Genomic DNA, 21,734 nt, shown 5'->3' with positions numbered 1-21,734 from the left:
GCTTTTGATAAAATCATTTATTCTTCCTGTAATCTTTATCATTCTTTCATTCATTCCAATTCTTCTTTTCTTTCTTCCCTATTCACTCTCCCTCCCCCTGTACCCTGTAGGGAAGTTGTTAGAATATCCAAATCTGCGAGAATTGAAAAAAATAAAAGATCCCAATCTCACAGATGTTTGCTAGGATTTCTCTCATTCACCTATTCACTCACTAATTCCCTCCCTCCCCCATACCTTGGGGAAGTTGTTGAGATGCCCCAGTTTGCGCCCATCAGAGATCCCGGCAGGACGACAGATGTTCGCTAGGATTTCCCTCATTCATCTATTCACTCACTCACTCCCTCACTCACACCCCTCACTCATTCCCTCCCTCCCCCATACCTTAGGGAAGTTGTTGAGATGTCCCAGTTTGCGCCCATCAGAGATCCCCGCAGGACGACAGATGTTCGCTAGGATTTCCCGCAAGTTTTTGGAGGCAGCTGGAGAATGTAGGAATTAACATAAAAAGCTTTCAAACATTGTGAAATAAGCATTTTTTTTACTTCAAGCTGGTATACTGTGTTTGCGTGTGAGGATGCGCACACTGATACTCAATACTACAGTATGTATGTACATAAAGAAGGTTGAAAATGTTGTAAAGTGACCTTTTGCAAAACGCAGATTTAATTTTATGTGTTAAGAAAATAACTATAGAAATACTACAAGATGAGCTTTTTTGAAGTAAAAGTATCAAACAAGTTGCGAATTTTTGGATGTGATGTGGTTTTGTGTGGTACGTTGCGTTGTATCGAAGAAACATCAACTTGAATTTGAACTTGTTAACATTACAAATTTCCTGCCCATACGCCCTCTAACAATGTAGAGTCGCTTACAATATCAGGGGTTACCGTGGCAACAAAACAGAAGCGGAAATGATAAGGAAATTAAGGTCAAGTGGTACATGTAAGGTCACATGGAGTGTTTGGCCTAATGCCAAAATTGTACATTTCACTATTTTCAGGACAGATTTTTGGCTATATTTCTGATTTTCACATTTTCTACCATTTTTAGTGATAGAAAAATATCTGGAAAATGTGTGAATTCTCCAGCAATGATCCCTGACCTTTCACCTGACTCTGGAAAGGGGGTCAAGGCCGTTTGGGGCCGCCCAGTCTAAACGTAGGCTGACTAAATTGATGTGAAAATCATCTGTTACATTTACGTTAGAAAAGTCTTTGTCTTTTCTTATCTTTTTCCTTACTTATGATCAAACAAGAAATCGATATTTTACACATAACGTGACGTAAGCAGATGAAATCGGTTTCGAAGATTATATCTGATTTTTTTTTTTTTTTTTTCGGTTTCAAAAATATCTTCCCACGCAGAAATCCATAGGAACGTTAGCAAGCCTAACGCGTTACCGTTATGCAGTAACCCACCCATCCACGGCAAAATCAACCCCCAAAATTAGCGTCTCTGCCGGCACAAGACTGGTTTATCGATTTCCCCTAGCAGAAGGATTAGCCGGGGGAATTCGGGAGACGGAAAATCGTTTCACGTCGGTCAAAACAGAGACAAGAGCCGCCAGGGCCGCCGCCATTTATAGTAAACCATTTTTCCTGGCCGTGACTTTCAAAACGTAAACAGCGATCGCGGAAAATCTTTATACCCTTATAAGGAAAATATGACAAAAAATGGTGCATCGTAGTTTTAGAGCGTTTCTGGGCTGGATATAAGGGTGAAATCTTACATCTGATTTTGTTTACATAGCATATAATCTAGCCGGTATATATATTGATGAGGGACAGGTCTGATTACATAACGGAAGTGCACCATACATACCGCGCGTAAAGTCCACGATAACGCTCTCTTCACCGCTTTCGTGGCGAGCTGTGGAAAGAAAAACATACACAGAAGTTATCCCGAGGAAATCGTGACTGTTGACGGCGGAATAAAAGCGCGGGAAGGCAGGGGAAAGGGTTACCTCGTCTCTTGACGGACCGCAGACTTCGCCCCCGGACCGCCGCCATGTTGGCTGGTAGCCGGCTCTGCTGCGCATGTCCGGAAATATCACTGTTGACCTGAAGTAACCTCAGGGGGTGTGGCGCAGTCGTTTTATTTCTCGATCTTAGAGCGAGTCTATTAAAGGAACATTTCTTGGTGGAGACAGTGTGTGAGAAGGATAGAGACGTGGAAGAAAATTGTGTAGGTGTGGATTTCTGTTTCGGCGTTTATCTCACGATTTTTGACGTCCGCCTTGATGTCAATACCTTTGACGTCATTGGGTTCAAAGTTCTGCAGGACAGTCCCAAAGGGAGTGAGCGTTCTACAGGTCAGTTCGGGCCAAGGCAGAGTATTGGGATAATACAATATATCGTCGTCTGATACTAAGTATTCTATTTCATTTACGGCATATGTCTGCTCACTTTGCAACTTCTTTCGTAATGATTTAAGGTATGTTCACAACATTTTTGGGGAAAATTTAAAAATTGATATGATGGGTATTTAGAGGTTTATGGCTTTTTATGTGTATTTTTTTTACCTCAGTGACTAGTATAAGTAAAAAGCAAATTATTTTCCCCATATACCATTTCTGCATTCATTCATTCATTCATATAATTATCCATTCATTCTATTCATTCATTTACACATTTATTCATTGACTCATTTACTCCTCAGTCCCTGGGTATATATCTGCAACTTCTTGTGTGTCTACCTTAATTCTCACAGCAAACAAAGACAAATGAAAGTCATGCCACATACTACTTTTTAATGATGGTTTATGGTTCTGCCCACTTCATACATCCTCCTACGCAGGGACATCCAACAGCCAAACTGCCTGTCTGGATGTACCCTGCTCTTTCAACCGTCACTCTAAGTTCCTGCGGACGCCCCCCCCCCCACACACACAAACCAGCTGTCAGCCAATCAGAGAATAGGCTTTCCGTTTTCAAAAGCTGTCTCGCACGTATAAGGGTAACCTTATTAATATTTATAAGCAGGGCGGTCAGGAACTAAGGGTGACGGTTGAAATAGCAGGGCATATCCAGACAGGCAGTTTGGCTGTTGGCTGTCCCTGCGTAGGAGGATGACTTCATACTTTTCTTGATTTTATACAAAAATCCAGTACAACAGGGAGCACAGAGTATAGAATACAGTATCATAATGGAATTAGTTTTTTTCTACCATGATTAGAGTGCTGATAAAATTGCTGGGGTTTCTGCACTGATTTGAACAATATTTCAATACCTTTGGCCACTTAAACTGCACAAATTCATGCAATATAGAACTCTACTCCAAATACATACATTGTATATCTATTAAGCTTATTTATCAGTTTGGAATGCACAGTCACATAAACTCCTTCTGTTGAATCAGGCTGATTTCCAAAGTGGTCTTAAGAAATAGGAGTACTGCTTTTTCACAGTGGTAAAATATAACAGGGGCCGCCCTAAGATGCCCGCTTTTTTACACGCTCGAACTCACGGCGCTCCATCACTAGTTGCCAAAGAGTGGTCAAGTTTTGATCAATGAATTTTTAACACATTCATCTAGAGACCATACTTGAATAAGGAAGGCATCCATACTGTTCATGATCCCTTCACCCTCCGCATTACAACTGGCAAAGCTGTTTGTTTGGTTTATTTACCTTTCTAATCATCATAGTCAGTGGCAACAAACACGGCATACTTATGCATAATAAGATCAGCAAAGAATCCGGGCATCTTAGGGCGGCCCCCGTTATCATCATCATCATCAGTCACTAACAATATATATACAATGACAAAAATACAAGAATAATTTGCTATTGCACAATGTACACTACATAGCTCATACATGTTTACAAAGTGAATACAAAAAGTGACACAAAAATATGAAATATGAGTCTGACATGTTTTTCTAGAACTACAAGACAAATGTTCTTAACTGTACAGAAACAGCATTCTTCTGCATTTAATACTTGATTTTTCAACATGATTTTTTGACCAATCAGCATCTCTGTTGTATAAGAATAATGTTCCTATTTAATCCATCTGGCCAATCAGCAGCTCTGTTGCATCCATGGCGATCATCTGGCTGTTCCTGGTTCAGGAATTGCTGCAGAAAAAAAAAACAGAAAGAGTTTGAAACAGACTTCATATTATACGTTTCTCTCAATACTTTCTTGTTATTCATTATCTGATTTTTCTAGTACTGTATAAAAGCGACATATTACACCTGTTGGTCAATGTACAACTATGTGGGTCTACCCCCTTTGCATAATGCACAGATATCAAATGCCTTTTTTCCAATACCTTGTTAGTACACAGCCAGAATATAGGAATGGCAAATACACAAGGAGTCAGAAGACTGACATTTGATACTAGTAGATGAATCCATGAATAATATGATGAAAAGATTGAGAATGCATTGCCAATACATAGTGTAATTCCATACATATCCAATGCACATCTAGTAAATGCATGTTGAGTACATACATTGTAATCAATACACAACGAATGAATTGCTTCTTTTTTTTCTGTGTCATACTTACGTTCTGTTGCTAGGAGAGTGTTGCCATGGCTACAGGAGATAGAGATGATCTGGAAGGGCTCACTGTCGAGCAGGGGGACAGGTTTGGGGATCTTGGTGTTCTCCTCCCTCCTACCCAGTCTGCCCCGCGACCCCTTACCCCAGGTGTACACTTCCCCTTCTGGAGGAGCAAAATAAAACATTTTTCATTTAGGCCTGGCCTGGCAAATTCATTTTCTTGATTTTTAGAAACAAGTAAAAGAAGGAAAGGGACCAAATGAAAACATTGATCTTGGAAACCAGGAGGAAAATCAAGTAAGTAAACTATTTGGATGACATCCCTTTTTGAGCCTGCTGTTGCCCTTCAAAAAGAAAGCTTGCTCCATCACAGCTTGTTTTTTGTTTCCACTCACAGTAGATGACAGCTGTCAAAAGAATGTCTCGAAACTTACATGAAACCATACCTGCATTTTATAGTACCAGTTATGATAGGCACAGTAAAGGTATCCCCACATTCCACCATGCTGATACGTACCCGTAGTGATAGCCACAGTAAAGGTATCCCCGCATTCCACCATGCTGATACGTACCTGTAGTGATAGCGACAGTAAAGGTATCCCCACATTCCACCATGCTGATACACACGTCCTCCAGTGCAGGCACCAGCTGTGGTCTCCTGTCCTTACTGTCCTTCTGGTACCCCAGCTGGTTAAAGTTGTTGGCTCCAAACGTGTAGCACTGCCCAGATTCTGAACAAGGAAATAAAAGATTATGTCTTTTCTTTCTAGCTTCTTCTGGCTGGCAATGAACAACGTAATAAAAATCTGATCTTTTCTTCCAACACAGATTTTCAGTCAATCATCTTTAAAAGCCTTTCAGACATTGAGTACTTCCTAACTTTGGCAGATACATTATAATATGTGTTTTGAATTAGAATGTGAGTATTGCCAGTGTCACTGCAGTAATCCTGAACTAGACAAAACAGATGCACACACAAAAAGACACACACACACACACAAACTGACAGACAGATAGGGGATGAAGTAACAAACCCTGCTGCCCCACCTGAAATGGCAGCAGAATGTGATGTTCCCATCGCCACAGCTGCGATCCTGGTGGTCAGCAGAGGAGTGATCTAGCTGGGACACACACACACAGACACAAAAAACAAGGACAGACACACAGACAGACACGAGGGTGAAGTAACGAACCCTGCTGTCTCACCTGTGATGGCAGCTGAATGTGAGGTTCCCAGAGCCACGGCTGCAATCCTAGTGGTCAGCAGAGGAGCGACAGACACAGACACACACACACACACACAGATAGACACACACACACAGACACGAGGGTGAAGTAACAAACCCTGTTGTCCCACCTGCCACAGGGCCACATCTGCGATCCTCAGGTGGTCAGTAGCGGAGGGATCTAGCTGGCACAAACACACAAACACAGAAGGACACACACAGACAGACATGAGGGTGAAGTAACAAACCTGTGATGGCAGCTGAATGTGAGGTTCCCAGTGCCACAGCTGCGATCCTGGTGGTCAGTAGAGGAGCGGAGCTCACCGGCACAAACACACAAGGACAGACACACACATAGACACAAACACACACTGTCAGGCACACACACAAGGATAGACACACACACAGACACACACACAGACAGACACGAGGGTGAAGTAGCAAACCCTGCTGTCTCACCTGTGATGGCAGCAGAATGTGAGGTTCCCAGTGCCACAGCTGCAATCCTGGTAGTCAGCAGAGGAGCAGAGCTCGCAGGCACAAACACACAAGGACAGACACAAACACAGACAGACGTGAATGACCAAACCCCGTTGTCCCACCTGTGATAGCAGCGGAATGTGATGTTCCCAGTGCCACAGCTGCGATCCTGGTGGTCAGCAGAGGAGCTGAGCTGGCCGGTACAAACACACACATCTCATCTATCTGCTGGGAGGGGGAGTCATCCGCGGGCAGGATGTCAAGGCCCAACTTGTTGTGTCTGAAAAAAAATGGGGATAGAATGTGAGGGGATAAAGGATGGCATCTACATCAGAGCACTCCAACTATCACTCAACATGCAGGAAAGGGGACCTGGTAGGGGACAATGTAAAGTTCTTGCCATCTTTGATCACATGTTCACAAGATCATGTACACTACAGGGATTGGTAATTAAGGGACCGTACGGCGTTTAGTGAGGGGGGAGGGCCAGTCGCCAGAGGGTCGGGTCAAAAATTTTTTGCTAGGCCCTCCCCCTAGGTAGAAAATTTTTTGCTAGGCCCTCCCCCAAGTCAAAATTTTTTTGCTTGGCCCTCCCCCTCCTATTAACTTTGAAAAAAATATTCAAGACGCCAATAAAACACTGCGCTCCCATTTGGAAATGTGCTTTGCGTCATACTTTTTCATGATTTTCATCGAGAAGCAGATCTCTCACCCCTAGTAAAAAAAGGAAAACAGAATGGCTCAAAATATCTGCTTAATAGAGGGATAGATATCTGCTTCATAGAGGCATAAATATTTACTTTATAGAAGCTATTTCATTGTTTTGATATTAAAACAACACCTAAAAAGCATTTGTATCTGAATTTCTAGTAGATTTGCGCCACGAAGTGGCGCGCGCCCCGCTCCCTAAATTTACGTATTGCAAGCTCGCGGGCCTGAGCGGCTTGACGGAAACTATTTTTAATTTACATATATTTTGTAATTTTTCTTGGTTCTGTGGTGGTAATAACTTACGGTAAATCGGGGGAAAAATGAAAACCAAAACGACAGCACGATTCGACTAACCAAAACTGTAGTGGGGAGGGGGGCGCCGACGCGTGACACTGATTTTCCCACGGCGGGATAGACCGGTCGCCTCTCTCTAGCCGCCGGCGGGCGTGAGAACGCAGACTTGCAGGAGATCTTTTATTTTTAATAGTTTTAGAAATGCCACGCTTTTTTGCTACGATTTCCTGCATTGCTTTAAGTTTTTTTATGGGAAAATTTGCTGGTTAGATGACATTTCTATGAAAAAAAAATACGAGGGTTTCAAGTTTTTGAGAACGACGTTCCGAACACCATGTCCGGGCGCCAAAGGCACGAAGAATCGCAAGGTAACGTTAGGTCCGGGAAAATTTTGAAATCTTGACCCTCTTAAAAGCTATTTCCTTCAGTTTGAGGGAAATATTTTGCTGACAAACAAAGCTAACTTTAATGGCATTTTAATTTAGAAATACAAAATTAAATCCCCCCAAACACATTATCACGATGTCGGTCACCAAAGGCGCGAGGCCGGTCACGTCAAAAGGGATCCAGGGAAATTTGCAAATATTTACCCTCGAGCTCTGAAACGCCATTTCTTACATTTTGAGGGCAATAAGACAAGCCTTAGGGTAAATTTTGCTGGCAGACTAATCTAGAGTTTAATAACATTTCTGTAAGTGAAAAAGGTTTTCGAGGGCGTCATGCATAAGCCCCGCCCCCTCCCTTTCGCATTTTCACTGTGTCCCGAGCGCCAACCTTGGGCGATCCCTTGCAGAGGTCCAGAAAAATTTTGAAATCTTGACCCTCTGAAATGCCGTTTCTTGGATTTTAAGGGACATATTTTGCTGGCAGACCAAGCTATTTTTTTTTTTGCTTGGCCCCCCCCCCCCAAGTCAAAATTTTTTTGCAAGGCCCTCCCCCTGGCAAAATATTTTTTTGCTTGGCCCTCCCCCCCCTGGCGACCGGCCCTCCCCCCTCGCTAAATGCCGTACGGTCCCTAAGGGGTGCCGGAACTGAAAATTCAGGTACAGGTATGGTTCAGGTCCAAAGGATCAGGTCCAGGTCTGAAAAAAATAGTTTTGTACCAGTACACCGTACCGGTACCCACTCCTATAGGTAATAACATGAAAGAAGAAGATAGGGCTGAAATTAGATTACAGTTTTGTAATCAGAAAAGATATAGGGATATACTACAATTCATCAAGTAAAGATTAGTATGGCCCACTGACCTGTTACTCCCACATCCCAGCAGCCTGTTGTCGGTGGTCAGTAGAATGGAACAGTCCACTCCACGTACAGTGTACAGACTTGACAAACAAACAAACAAACAAACAAACTGACCTGTTACTGCCACACCCGAGTAGCCTGTTGTCAGTAGTCAGTAGAATGGAACAGTCCACTCCACAGTGTACAGACTTGACAAACAAACAAACAAACAAACAAACAAACAAACAAACAAACTGACCTGTTACTGCCACACCCAAGTAGCCTGTTGTCTGTTGTCAGTAGAATGGAACAGTCCACTCCACAGTGTACAGACTTGACAAACAAACAAACAAACAAACTGACCTGTTACTGCCACACCCCAGAAGCCTGTTGTCAGTAGTCAGTAGAATGGAACAGTCCACTCCACAGTGTACAGACTTGACAAACAAACAAACAAACAAACAAACAAACTGACCTGTTACTGCCACACCCCAGTAGCCTGTTGTCAGTAGTCGGTAGAATGGAACAGTCTACTCCACAGTGTACAGACCCGACAAACAAACAAATAAACAAACAAACTGACCTGTTTTGCCACACCCCAGTAGCCTGTTGTCAGTAGTCAGTAGAATGGAACAGTCTACTCCACAGTGTACAGACGTGACAAACACACAAACAAACAAACAAACAAACAAACTGACCTGTTACTGCCACACCCGAGCAGCCTGATGTCGGTAGTCAACAGAATGGAACAGTCCACTCCACAGTGTACAGACGTGACAAACACACAAACAAACAAACAAACAAACAAACTGACCTGTTACTGCCACACCCGAGCAGCCTGTTGTCAGTAGTCAACAGAATGGAACAGTCCACCCCACAGTGTACAGACTTGACAAACAAACAAACACACAAACAAACTGACCTGTTACTGCCACACCCCAGTAGCCTGTTGTCAGTAGTCAGTAAAATGGAACAGCCCACTCCACAGTGTACAGACTTGATAAACAAACAAACAAACAAACAAACAAACTGACCTGTTACTGCCACACCCCAGTAGCCTGTTGTCTGTAGTAAGTAGAATGGAACAGTCCACTCCACAGTGTACAGATTTGACCAGGTGGGGAGAGGGGATGGGGACGGGCTGGGGGGTAGAGTAGGACTCTCTGTTTCCTAACCCCAGACGACCTGCGGAACAAAAGGTCAAGGTGAACAAGAGTGACAAGGTCAAACCATAATACATGGCTTCTTTGTGTAGTAGAACATAGAAAGACACCCAACACTTAATTAAGTACACCACATAAAGAATCCATGATCATCAAGCTAGTCACTCTCCATTAAAAGGAAGATCAACAAGTAAACAAGAAAAAAACTAATGGCGGGTGGAATACATGACATTGTAGCATTATTTGCTCCCCAATCTTAGATGTTCTACATAATTCCAAGTCAAGGTCAATGACTATATGTTTATCAATAAAAGTGATTTAAAATTTCTGAAGTGTGCAATACCACAGGTGTATACAAAAAAGATTTGTCAGACATTCCAAAGTTGCAGAAATTGTCTTCCCAACTCCAAAGTGACCCATTCCTTTGTTACCCTAAAGACCCCAAGTACATTTACCTAACATAAATAAAAGTTGCCTTAAAATCAGAAGCATTCCTCGTATGACTTGATGCTTTGACTAACGTAAAGACAGTTTGTCAGCCAAACCTACCGTGGTCACCCCTGCCCCAGGAGAACACCTCGTGTTCGTTGGTGACGGCCATGACGTGCGTTGCGCCACACGACACCAGCGTCACCTCAAACCCCAGCAGAGCCTCCACTATCTTGGCCTGCTGCACGTCGTTTGTCTGCCCGTGTCCCAGGCAACCGTTTGTTCCGCTGCCGAACGTCATCAGGATCCCGCGGTCTGTGGAGGATGGAACAAGACACATGTATCAATACAGTAGAAGCCGTTTAATTGCACACCTCAATTGTCAGCGTATTTTGTGCAATTATCCAGCATATGCAGAAATGCGAAGTCACTAACAATGGAGCAAATGGGTTTGGGATTTTGGGATTCTGTGCAATTGACCGAAGTGTGCAGTTATCCGGTGTGCAATTAACTGTACAGGTGTAACTGGGCTGAAAACCACTTCCCAGACTAGTTGTTTGTTTGTTAGTTTGAACCTTTGTTTATTTATGAAAGTTCAAATCTGCATGCAGCCCAGTTTTCTTTGAGGTCATGAGGGAAGAGGTAAAGGTCAGACAAAGTATACAGAGATCATTGTTTGTACAGTGATTAAGTCTGCCATCTCTGTTGAGTGATTAACAGTAAGCCCTGATTCTAGAAGTTCCCCCACCTGTGAGACACGCTGTGAAGAGGTCCCCACATGACACCTGTTTGATGGTGACACCAGACTGGCCCTCTAGGAACCGCGGGATGAACTGCAGGGCGGCATGGTCAGTGGCACCCGGCATGGCAGCGTCCGTGGCAACAGTTGGGACCTGCAGGAGGATGTACAATGTTTTGTTAAAAGTTGTCAAAGACAACTAAATGTTTTGCCAAGCAACTTTAAGGCTTACTGCAATTTGAGGACTTCCAGAAAGTATTTCATGCTTGCTCAAAATTAGACCCATTTGGCATGGTCAGTTTGGCGGCGCTTTAACCCCACTGTTACACTGCTCCCCCTTTATTTTCTAAAATTCGTCCTCAAATGTCCGAGTTCGATATCCCTGTGTGGCACATCTTATAGCCTGCGACTCTCAGCATATGTAGAAAATATGCTTTAATGAGTCTTTGGAAGACTCACCTCCCACATGATGAGTCGGCCATTCCGGGTCACTCCTGCCTTCTGGGTACGTCCTGTCGACACCTGCATTACCTGTCAATCAATCAATCATCGATCAATCAATCACTTAGATTCACATTTGACAACTACATGTATGTCTGGTATTTCTATAATGTTGTGATCTTGAACACAGTGAAACATAATCTAAGGTACAAATCTTATCGAAGTTTGTTATCATGTTTCTAGGAGCCTTATATTTCAACTTGAATTGCTCACTTGCTGCAGAGGTAAGTCAAATGCCTTGCTTGAAACATAGTGCCTCCTTACAAATTTTACTGTGACAGTTTTTAATTTGATAGAAACTGGGAAATTAGACTCTGTGCTTTTTACTTACTATGACCTGAGTGAGAGAATACCATTTTGTCAGATGGTAAAACTGTAATGAAAATATCATTGAGCTGCATTTTCACCTGAGTGTCGCTGTGAGGCAGCTGCAGTTTGACCGGTTGGGTGATCCCCCCTCCCCAGGAAAACACTGACGACAGTGGGCGTGGCTGCGCTAGGTTACCGCTGGAGTCCAGCACTACACTGGCTGCACCTGGAGGACAGAGAGGATACATCAATGCTTGAACTTCATGTTCCTGCTGCTACAACCTTGTGACCAATATTTAATACAAATGTGGCGCCTAAAGGCTGTGTTTGCAGAGAGAGGGTTACTTTGATAAATGTTTAGCTCTATGAATACTTTAAAGCTTATCAAATTACAAACAAATCTTCCAATCTGTTAATCTTTCTCTGTAAATATCCTTTCTAATTCTCACTCTTTATCTTAAACGTTCGAAGACACTCTTTGCTAAGATGAGTGACTTTTATTCTGATTTCCTTTCCGTTCACTCCAGACATTCAACGGCTATCTTTCGTTCTTACTCCTTACGCTTGTAGGCATTTGTCAATCCTTGTCAGTTCTTTTTACCATGATTTTTGTGATAATTTTGTATTTCTCTGTCCCTACTCACTCCTGTGCGAGCGTGCACTGCTGACCCTGCTGCCCCGGCCTCTGGTCACAGGTGGGAGGCTGGATAACGGGTGCTGGGGTCTGGAGGATAAACATGCAAAGAGGATAGAAAATCAAATACCATATTTAAAGTATTATTTCATGACGTTACTGTGCACAATGAAAAATAAATAATTAAACAAAGAATGACTGTCATTTATCAAAAACTATGTCTCATTAATTGGTTGCCCATGATTTGCTGATTACATTTGACTTAAGTTTAAAACTTCCCACACCTTCTGGTGTGCAGGGGCAGTGTCCATCCCTTTTTCATTTAGCCCTTGGGCCACACAATCCACTACATTAAAGGCTTGTCCACTGATAGACTTAATGCCTTGATGATACACTGTGAGTCAAATAGCATATTTTCTGGAGAAGGGTACTTTATCATGATGTACATGTAGGTAACAACTCATCTTTGATTGTGTTAGTAAATATTTTCTTTGTACACATGCTCAATGCTGAGTGTGAGTTTCCAAAGTTCAACTAAAACGGCTGAGTTGTTGATATTGCCAGATAAGACTTTGTTATCAGCAACTACCTTTGGTCAACATTACGTCACATGTTTGGACGGTTCTTGGTATTTGCAAATGGACACTTGAGGGGTAGAATGTTTACAGACTCAATAATATGGCCCAATCACCTGAGGGCAATGTATTTGTCCAGGACTAAAGTTCATTAGCAACAGAGGGCTGTGGGAGAACTTTGGGCACATTTGCAGCCACCTTCTGTACTAGGGACATATTTTTGAACATTTTGCTTTTCTTTGAATTCTGGTCTGTAAAACAGTTGTGTAACCATGGCAGCAGCAAGCAGCATAGCTGAAGACTTTGATGACGAGTTTCTGACCTGTTCAGTTTGTCTGAACTTGTACGAGGATCCAAAACTTCTGCCCTGTTTTCACACCTTTTGTCGGAAGTGTGTGGAAGATCTGGCCAACAAAAATGGAGGGAAGAACTTTCAGTGCCCTCTGTGTCGCTCCAATGTGAAACTCTTGTGCCCGGTACAGTCAGGAGGTGTGGACAAACTCAGCACCAACTTCTACATCAACAAACTGCTGGACTTCAGGAAGCTGAAACTCAGCAAGATGTCTCATGTTCAGTGTCAGATGTGCAAGTCTGGCGCACAAGCTACAGCTGTCTGTGGGGACTGCACTTTCCTGCTGTGTCAGAACTGCATCAGTGTACACAGGAACACACCTGCACTCCAAGATCATCACATCATCACCTTGAATGACCTTGAGAATCCCACTGCCAGATCACAGTACACCAGACAGATCTACTGCCCCCGACACCCAGGCCAGCGTACAACCTTCTACTGCGAGCCCTGTGCAACCCTGGTCTGCATAGCCTGCACCGTGGATGAACACAGGCCTGGGGAAAACCATGATCCAAGAGAAGTGGAGAAAGTAGCTCCAAAGTACAGAGCTGCAGTAGAGGGTTTGATGCAGCAAACAGAAGCTGTCGCCTCTAAAATAAACCAGCAAGTGGAGAACCTTGACAGAGAACTCACGGCCACAGCAGAGAACTGTGACAAGGTGAAGAAAAACATTGAAAAGCACTACGAAGACTTGATCTCAAAACTCCAGCATGAAAAGCAGAAGATGACCAACAAAGTGGACAAGGTAAAAAAGGACAGGGAAGATGAACTGACTCATGAGAAAGAAGAAATAACCAGGGAGTTTGAAAAGACCAATGAGGGTCTTAAATTCTGTCAAAATATCTTAGATCGTGAGAACAAGACAGAACTTTTGTCCTTAAGGCAACAAATGGAAGAAAGGCTCAAGCAGCTGGCCTCACAGCAAACAGGTAATAGAACTTTGGAAGGTCGTACAAGAGTGACCTTTCAACCCTGTAGTCTGTCCCAGGTTTCTGGGGGTTCCTTGTCAGTGTTTGCTGGGTTCAATATTGATGTTGAGGAGCCGGCAGTAGAGAGTCTGCCCTGCTCTGTCACAGTCACAGCCAACACTGCAGATCTTACAGGTGGGGATGTTACACCACAGATAGAGGTGACCTCACCACAGGGCAAAACCACCCTGATACAGACTACAGCACACAGTAGCCCCCCGCTAGCTGCAGGGAAGGGACAAACCAGCAGAGTTAGGAGGGTCTGGGGTGCAGAGTGGAGACCTCAGGAGTCAGGGAAACACACATTGGGGGTCTGTATGGGGGGTAAGAAAGATCTGGGTTCTCTCACTGTAGATGTGGGCAGTAACAACCCTGTACTGAGGTTTGGGCAGGAGGGCAGCCAGCAGGGGCAGTTTGACAGTCCTATAAATGTAGCAGTTAGGGGGGACAGGCTGTATGTGGCTGATACTTTCAACAAGCGTGTTCAGGTGTTTGATCTCAGTGGGAACTTTTGCTTCTCATTGGCAACTGATGGACAACCTTGGTCAGTTGCAATTCAGACTGATGGCACCATAGTGGTGAAATCTGGGAAGGAAGTAAAGAAATTTTCCCCATCGGGAAAACTGCTGCACACATTTCCTCTGGGTGAATATTGCACAAACCCCTACAGCCTGGCAGTACAGAGGGATGGGAGGGTTGTTGTAGCTGATTATGGCAAACACAGCATCTTCCTGTTTGAGGCAGATGGGACTCTGGTGAAACAGGTGGGAGGGCAGGGGAAGGGGGAGGGGCAGTTTGACAACCCATGTTTTGTCTGTGTGGATAAAGAAGACAACATCATTGTGGCAGATAAATACAACCACCGTGTACAGGTGTTTGACCAGAATCTGAACTTCAAACGCAAGTTTGGTCAGAGGGGCAGACAGCAACAGGACATGGAGTGGCCTCATGGGGTGTCAGCTGACAGCAGGGGGAACATAGTTCTGGCAAATAGAGGAGATAACTCTGATGAACTTGGTGCAAAACATGGCAGGAAGCTTCAGGTGTTCAACCCAAATGGCATCTGGGTTTCTACCATAAGTAGTGATGGGGACAAACTGAACGCACCCCACGGGGTGGCTGTGACAGAGGATAGACATGTGTTTGTAGCTGATCCTGGTGACCACTGTATCAGGAAGTACAAATACATGTAACATTACAGACCATCATATACTGTAAATGCATTTAAGTTCGCAGTGGTTTTAATTTCGCGGTAGCACCATGCACTGTAGTATCTTAATGCCCAGGAAAAATGTTCGCAGTGGTTTTAGTTTCGCGGTGAAATGGCTGACGCAAAAACCGCGAACAAAAATCCACCGCGAACATTTCTGCATTTACAGTAGCTAGGTACAGGAAGTATCTACAAGCTAACCAAGGGTAGCTCCCTCAGGATATTAATAATCACTAAATGAGTAAAAATTGTTTAAGTGATCATGCTTCTTTCATTGACAATTTTAGTTAGATGTAGCTAAAGATTAATGTAATCTTCCACTGTGACAGTTCTTTTATTTGTATATTAACCAGATAGTGATTGGAAGTGTGTGTGATTTACAAAAATGTACTATGGCCACTGACTAGTGAGCCACAAAAAATGGTTCAAATTCAAAAGCTCAAAGTGACAAAGTCAAGGTGAAATCAGACTGGCCATGGGTGGGATAGACACCAGAGAAGGAGTGAAGTCTCAAAATTATTTCCAAAAATGTGGGGTTTGAATAAGAAGGTTTTACAAGAATGTCTAACCCTAAGCAATGCCTAGCAGGGGGAACAACAGACGATAAACCTGACAGTGAGTAAGTGAGTGTGATTACGATGTACATGTATCTCTCAATAGTTTATGGATCGACTTCTAGACTGCCAATCCACCTACTATGAAAAATGGACACTAAAAGCTTTTTGAGATTGAACATCCATTGAAATTGGACACATTTTACAACGATGCAATCATTTCTCAATAGTGTGGAAAGTATACTTAGTGTAGTCTTTGCAATCATTGAGATCAATGTAAGATGTACAAATTGGTAACCAGTCACCAGGTCCATTATAGTGTAACAGTTGCTTTCTGCATCTAAGTTTGTGTATAATGTTCACATCTACAATGTATGTTCTCAAATAAAATTGACTGCAGTTCCCCATGTCTACGCATCTTGTTATGAAGTTACAAGTTTTAAGTGCAGCAAAGTGCCACAATACCAACCCTCAGGAACTTCAGTAAGCGAGTCTGAATCCTGGCAGTCCTTGCTCACCTAATATGCATGCTACTGTAAAGAGTTGCAGTCCCTATAGCTAGGATGGGAGGTTAAGCCATGGTAAACTGTTTATTAATTTGTGTTCAATCAACAAGGGGAATTTCCCTGGAATAATGAACCCGTACAAATACTGCACAATAATGTCTTCTTTGCCAAAATAAGACATAAAACTAGAAAGGCAACATTTTTGGAAAAATGCAGAATGTTTTCCCTAAAAAAATATATACTCTCAATAATATACGCTAGGATCACTCCAAAGTAGTGTGTATGATTGAAAAAAAAAGAATTGGGGCTATGAATGGGGGTATCTGAGTAGCCTGATGTGATAGCTAGTCTAAGTAGACAGCCCAGGTAGCCAGGCTGGATGCACAGCCCAGTCTTTTCCATAAACCTATTCTGTTTGGAGAAAGAAAGAAAAAGAACACAACAAAAACAGACTGTTTTCTCCTTTGGGAAAAAATAATTAGCTGAGACTTCAGCAAGCTAACCTCAGTCTGGTTTGAGGTAACATTATTATGCACACTTATCTTTTTTTAAAGTTTATTTTTTAAAGTCTGTCATGTCACTGTGTACACATAGTTGTGACCTTAAGAGAGCAGTTATGGTTAATATTTAACTCATTTCTGGGCACACTTTGAGCAAACCAGTTCTATGGCAGGTGGCAGGTGATACAAGTTCCACACCCAATATTCCAACAAACAGGTGAGGTTTCTTCCCTTCCACTGACTATTCTTATGTTGGCTTAGGGACAATTATCAACATGTCACAGTAATCTCTGACTAACATGTTAGACATAAGAACACTTCACAGTCAGGAAAATTAGGGCACAAAATAGGGATCAAAGGTCTATTTACTACACTGGCCAGTAATTGCGGTAATATTAGCTCATTAAATGAATGAGTTATTTAATTGTCAGGGTTGTAGCACCCAAAAAGTATCAAGAAGACAAAGACAAGTAAATGCCCTTGATAAAGCTGCAGTTTAACTTCTAGCTATCAGCAAATACAACTGATAGTATTTCTCTTGGACCAGTATGTTCATGCCATTGGTGTGACTCATGTACACAATACAAGTCACGTAGTGCCTCATAAATGTACATTGTGTATATTGTAACGGATGTAAAAATGAATGTTGTCAACTGAATCAGGTCTGTAACAGGTTTACAACAGAAAATTGAAGGCATTCTTGTGACAGTTGTGGATGTGTCATACTTTAGGTAGTATAAAATTCGATCATATATGTTATAAGGCTTGTTTTTTAAATCCTACGACAACAAAAAAAAAACAGTAGCCAAGGACAAAATCACAAATGTGGCTGCACCTTTACAAGGTAACCAATATCACAATGACCTCTGTGTTACACTTAAAGGATTGAAAAATAGTGGGATTCCAAACAATGAGTAAAGGCTAGGGATAAAACTCTGCATGCAGGAACACAGTGTTTGCAGTCCAATTATAACAGTACAACTGTTACAGACTATAACTGTAACATCAGTTGTGGGAGGATATAATTATATTAAATGTCTAAGACAGGGTGAGTATTGAAGACATTTATCTTTAATTGATACTTTCCAGACTCCTGAAATACCCTGAAGGAGACACTGGTCCAGACCAACCATGGCTGAACTTTCTCCCCTAACCCGACTGTTCGTCAAGATTTCTGACAGTTTATCAGAAGAAGATGTGAGAAACCTGCGGGCCATTCTCGCTCGGGAAGGTCTTGGACAGGGGAGAGTGGAACAAGCAACACCTCATGAGATGTTCAACATGCTGGAGGCTGACAACAGGATCAACACAGGCAACCTTGGCTTTCTTGTGCAAGTCTTAAGGAGTCTTAAGAAAGGGAAACTAGCAAAGAAAGCAGAACGGCTTCAACAACAGCAGAGGAAGGAACTTCAAGGTAGGTCTGAATGATAAACCTTGGTGTAGAACATGTATAATAAGTGAGACACAGTTGTACAAGTAATGATGTGCTGAGATGATGACTGTGTCCAGTGATAAATTCACTGCCTGTCAACAATAATTGTTCTAAAAAAAATAACAAGATATGTTGCCAAATTTTGTTTGTGCCATGGCCATCATTGTATTCATCATTGGACTGTCATATCTTGAGTAATTAGAAAGGTTTGTAAGTATGGTACATTTCTTTTTTTTTTAAGGGGGAAAGCTTCATGACCCCAAAGAAGTGGATAAAGTTGCTGCCCAAAAGTACAAAGCTTCAGTAGAAGCAGCCATCTCCAAGATAACCCAGAAGGTGGAGAACCTTGACAAGGAAATCACAGCCACAGCAGAAAACTGTGAGCAAGTGGAGAAGGAGGTCCAGCAGCACTACAAACGTCTGATTTCCAAACTCCAACTTGAAGAGCAGGAGATGATCACCAAGATACAGAAGGTCAACAGAGACAGGGGAAGGGAGCTGTCTCAGGAGAAAGAAAAATTAGAGACAGAACTGGGAAAAACCAAAGAAGTAGAGATTTTTGTTCAAAAGATGTTAGACTGTAAAGATGACAAAAAATCATTGATCTTGAGGCAAGGCGTAGAAGAAAAGTTCAAGGCACTCTCCTTGCAGGAAACTGATAACAGGAGTTTGGAAGGTCCTACAAAAGTGACCTTTCTACCCTGTAGTCTGTCCCAGGTTTCTGGGGGTTCCTTGTCAGTGTTTGCTGGGTTCAGTATTGATGTACAGGAGCCGGCAGTAGAGAGTCTGCCCTGCTCTGTCACAGTCACAACCAACACTGCAGATCTTACAGGTGAGGATGTTACACCACAGATAGAGGTGACCTCACCACAGGGTAAAACCACCCTGATACAGACTACAGCACACAGTAGCCCCCCACTAGCTGCAGGGAAGGGACAAACCAGCAGAGTTAGGAGGGTCTGGGGTGGGGTTTGGAGACCTCAGGAGTCAGGGAAACACACACTGGGGGTCTGTATGGGGGGTAACAAGGACCTGGGTTCTCTCACTGTAGATGTGGGCAGTAACAACCCTGTACTGAGGTTTGGGCAGAAGGGCAGCCAGCAGGGGCAGTTTGACACTCCTATAGGTGTAGCAGTCAGGGGGGACAGGCTGTATGTGGCTGATGAGACACGTGTTCAGGTGTTTGATCTGAGTGGAAAGTTTTGTCATTCATTTCCTACTACCAGCCCTATAGGACTTGCAGTACAGACTGATGGCACCATAGTGGTGAAATCTGGGAAGGAAGTGAAGAAATTTTCCCCATCAGGAAAACTGCTGCACAAATTTCCTCTGGGTGAATATTGCACAAACCCCTATGGCCTGGCAGTACAGAGGGATGGGAGGGTTGTTGTAGCTGATTATGGAAAACACAGCATCTTCCTGTTTGAGGCAGATGGGACACTGGTGAAACAGGTGGGAGGGCAGGGGCAAGGGGAGGGGCAGTTTGATGATCTTAGTTTTGTCTGTGTGGATAAAGTAGAAAACATCATTGTGGCAGATAAAAATAATGACCGTGTTCAGGTGCTTGACAAGAATCTGAACTTCAAACACAAGTTTGGTCAGTATGGCAAACAGCCCCAGGATATGTGGGGTCCTCATGGGGTGTCAGCTGACAGTAGGGGGAACATAGTTCTGGCAAATATTGTAAGCAAGAAGCTTCAGGTGTTCTGCCCAAATGGCAACTGGGTATCCACCATAAGTAGTGATGGAAACAAACTGAACCGTCCCCACGGGGTGGCTGTGACAGAGGATGGACATGTTTTTGTCACTGATACTGGTGACCACTGTATCAGGAAGTACAGATACATGTAACTGTGCAGAATATCCTATAGCTAGGTACAGGAAGTATCTACAAGCTAACCAAGGGTAGCTCCCTCAGGATATTAATAATCACTAAATCAGTAAAAATTGTTTAAGTGATCATGCTTCTTTCATTGACAATTTTAGTTACATGTACATGTAGCTAAAAATGTTATCTTCCACTGCGACAGTTCTTTTATTTGTACATTTACCAGATAGTGATTGGAAGTGAGTGTGACTTACTATGGCCACTGACTATACTGAGCCACAAAACATGGCTGAATTTCAAAAGCTCAAAGTCAAGGTGATATCAGACTGGCCATGGGTGGGATAGACACCAGAGAAGCAGTGAAGTCTCAAATTATTTCCAAAAATGTGGGGTTTGAAGTAGAAAATTTGTAAAAAAAAAAAAACAATGTCTAACCCTTGCCTCCCGTGGAGGGGACAACAGACGATAAACCGGACAGTGATGAGTAAGTAAGAAATGAGTAAATGAGCTGTGATTATCTCTCAATAGTTTGTTAAATGGATCAACTTCAAATTTTAGACAGTCACTGCCAATCCACCTACTATGAAAATGGCCACTATTAAGTTTTTTGATATTGAACATCCATTGAAATTGGACACATTTTACAATTATGATGCAATCATTTCTCAATAGTGTGGAAAGTAGTCTTTGCAATCACTGAGACCATTGTAAGATAATTTACAAAATGCTAACCAGTACTCCATCATAGAGTTGCTTTCTGCATCTAACTTTGTGTATGTTCACATTTATGTTCTCAAATAAAGTTGACTGCAGTACCATGTCTACGCATCTTGTTGTGAATGAACGTTTGTCAAGTTTTCTAAGTGCAGTAATGTGCCACAATACCAACTGAAGGTTAACCCTCAGGACCTACAGTACGTGAGAGACTGAATCCCGGCAGTTCTTGCTCACTCAATATGCACACTAATGCATGGAAAGGGTTGCTGTCCCTATAAGATGGGAGGTTAAGCCATGGTAAACTGTTCAGTAACTTGTGCTCATTCAGCAAAGGGAATTTCCCTGGAATAATGATCCCGTACAGCGCACTGCACGTACTATCTTCCCCAAATAAGTGTAAAATTAGCTCTCAACAAGCTAACTTCAGTCTGGTTTGAGGTCACATTTCACATCAATAAAACTCTGCACACTTAAAATAAAAGCTACATGTAGACCACAACAATAAGTGTTAAACTATAAGGTCAGTCATGTGACTGTGTATATTACGTAGTTGTGACCTTAAAGGAGCAGTTATGGTTAATATTTAACTCATTTCTGGGCACACTTTGAGCAAACCTGTTCTATGGCAGGTGGCTGGTGATACAAGTTCCACACCACACATTCCAACAAACAGGTGAGGTTTCTTCCCTTCCACTGACTATTCTTATGTTGGCTTAGGGACAATTATCAACATGTCACAGTACTCTCTGACTAACATGCTAGACAAAATAATACTTCACAATCAGGAAAATTAGGGCACAAAATAGGGGTCAAAGGTCTCTCTACTGCACTAGCCAGTAATTGCAGTGATATTGTAGCTCGATGAATGAGTTA

General features: G+C 42.7%; 3 protein-coding genes across 4 annotated transcripts in view; 1 reads left to right on the top strand and 2 right to left on the bottom strand.

The window, feature by feature from the left end:
- The window catches only part of LOC118431294 (rapamycin-insensitive companion of mTOR-like), a 34,467-nt gene extending 32,388 nt beyond the window's left edge, over window positions 1-2,079 (bottom strand). The window contains exons 1-3 of the mRNA XM_035842409.1: window positions 1,964-2,079; window positions 1,822-1,869; window positions 382-479 (exon numbers count right to left, since the gene is read on the bottom strand). Of these exons, the coding sequence (XP_035698302.1) occupies window positions 382-479; window positions 1,822-1,869; window positions 1,964-2,009 (192 nt within the window). The 5' untranslated portion in view covers window positions 2,010-2,079. The remainder of the gene's footprint in view (window positions 1-381; window positions 480-1,821; window positions 1,870-1,963) is intronic.
- An 895-nt stretch (window positions 2,080-2,974) lies between these two features.
- The window catches only part of LOC118431271 (serine/threonine-protein kinase Nek8-like), a 34,967-nt gene continuing 16,207 nt past the window's right edge, over window positions 2,975-21,734 (bottom strand). Inside the window, exons 8-17 of one of the 2 annotated variants that reach the window (XM_035842386.1) lie at window positions 12,230-12,309; window positions 11,684-11,811; window positions 11,235-11,306; window positions 10,785-10,929; window positions 10,157-10,351; window positions 9,479-9,629; window positions 6,338-6,495; window positions 5,082-5,240; window positions 4,514-4,672; window positions 2,975-4,077 (exon numbers count right to left, since the gene is read on the bottom strand). In XM_035842386.1, coding sequence (XP_035698279.1) covers window positions 4,049-4,077; window positions 4,514-4,672; window positions 5,082-5,240; window positions 6,338-6,495; window positions 9,479-9,629; window positions 10,157-10,351; window positions 10,785-10,929; window positions 11,235-11,306; window positions 11,684-11,811; window positions 12,230-12,309 — 1,276 coding nt within the window. In that variant the 3' untranslated portion in view covers window positions 2,975-4,048. The remainder of the gene's footprint in view (window positions 4,078-4,513; window positions 4,673-5,081; window positions 5,241-6,337; window positions 6,496-9,478; window positions 9,630-10,156; window positions 10,352-10,784; window positions 10,930-11,234; window positions 11,307-11,683; window positions 11,812-12,229; window positions 12,310-21,734) is intronic. The other variant, XM_035842385.1, reaches the window with a different exon arrangement.
- On the top strand, window positions 12,989-15,315 carry LOC118431269 (E3 ubiquitin-protein ligase TRIM71-like). The gene has a single exon (XM_035842383.1). It carries the CDS (start codon window positions 13,067-13,069, stop codon window positions 15,305-15,307), a length of 2,241 nt encoding a protein of 746 aa, XP_035698276.1. The 5' UTR covers window positions 12,989-13,066; the 3' UTR covers window positions 15,308-15,315.

This window comes from Branchiostoma floridae, chromosome 15 (assembly GCF_000003815.2).
Source record: "Branchiostoma floridae strain S238N-H82 chromosome 15, Bfl_VNyyK, whole genome shotgun sequence".
In the NCBI taxonomy this organism is placed as follows: domain Eukaryota; kingdom Metazoa; phylum Chordata; class Leptocardii; order Amphioxiformes; family Branchiostomatidae; genus Branchiostoma; species Branchiostoma floridae.
The sequence above is the reverse complement of the archived record's forward strand: the minus strand, read 5'-3'. Positions and strand labels throughout refer to the sequence as shown.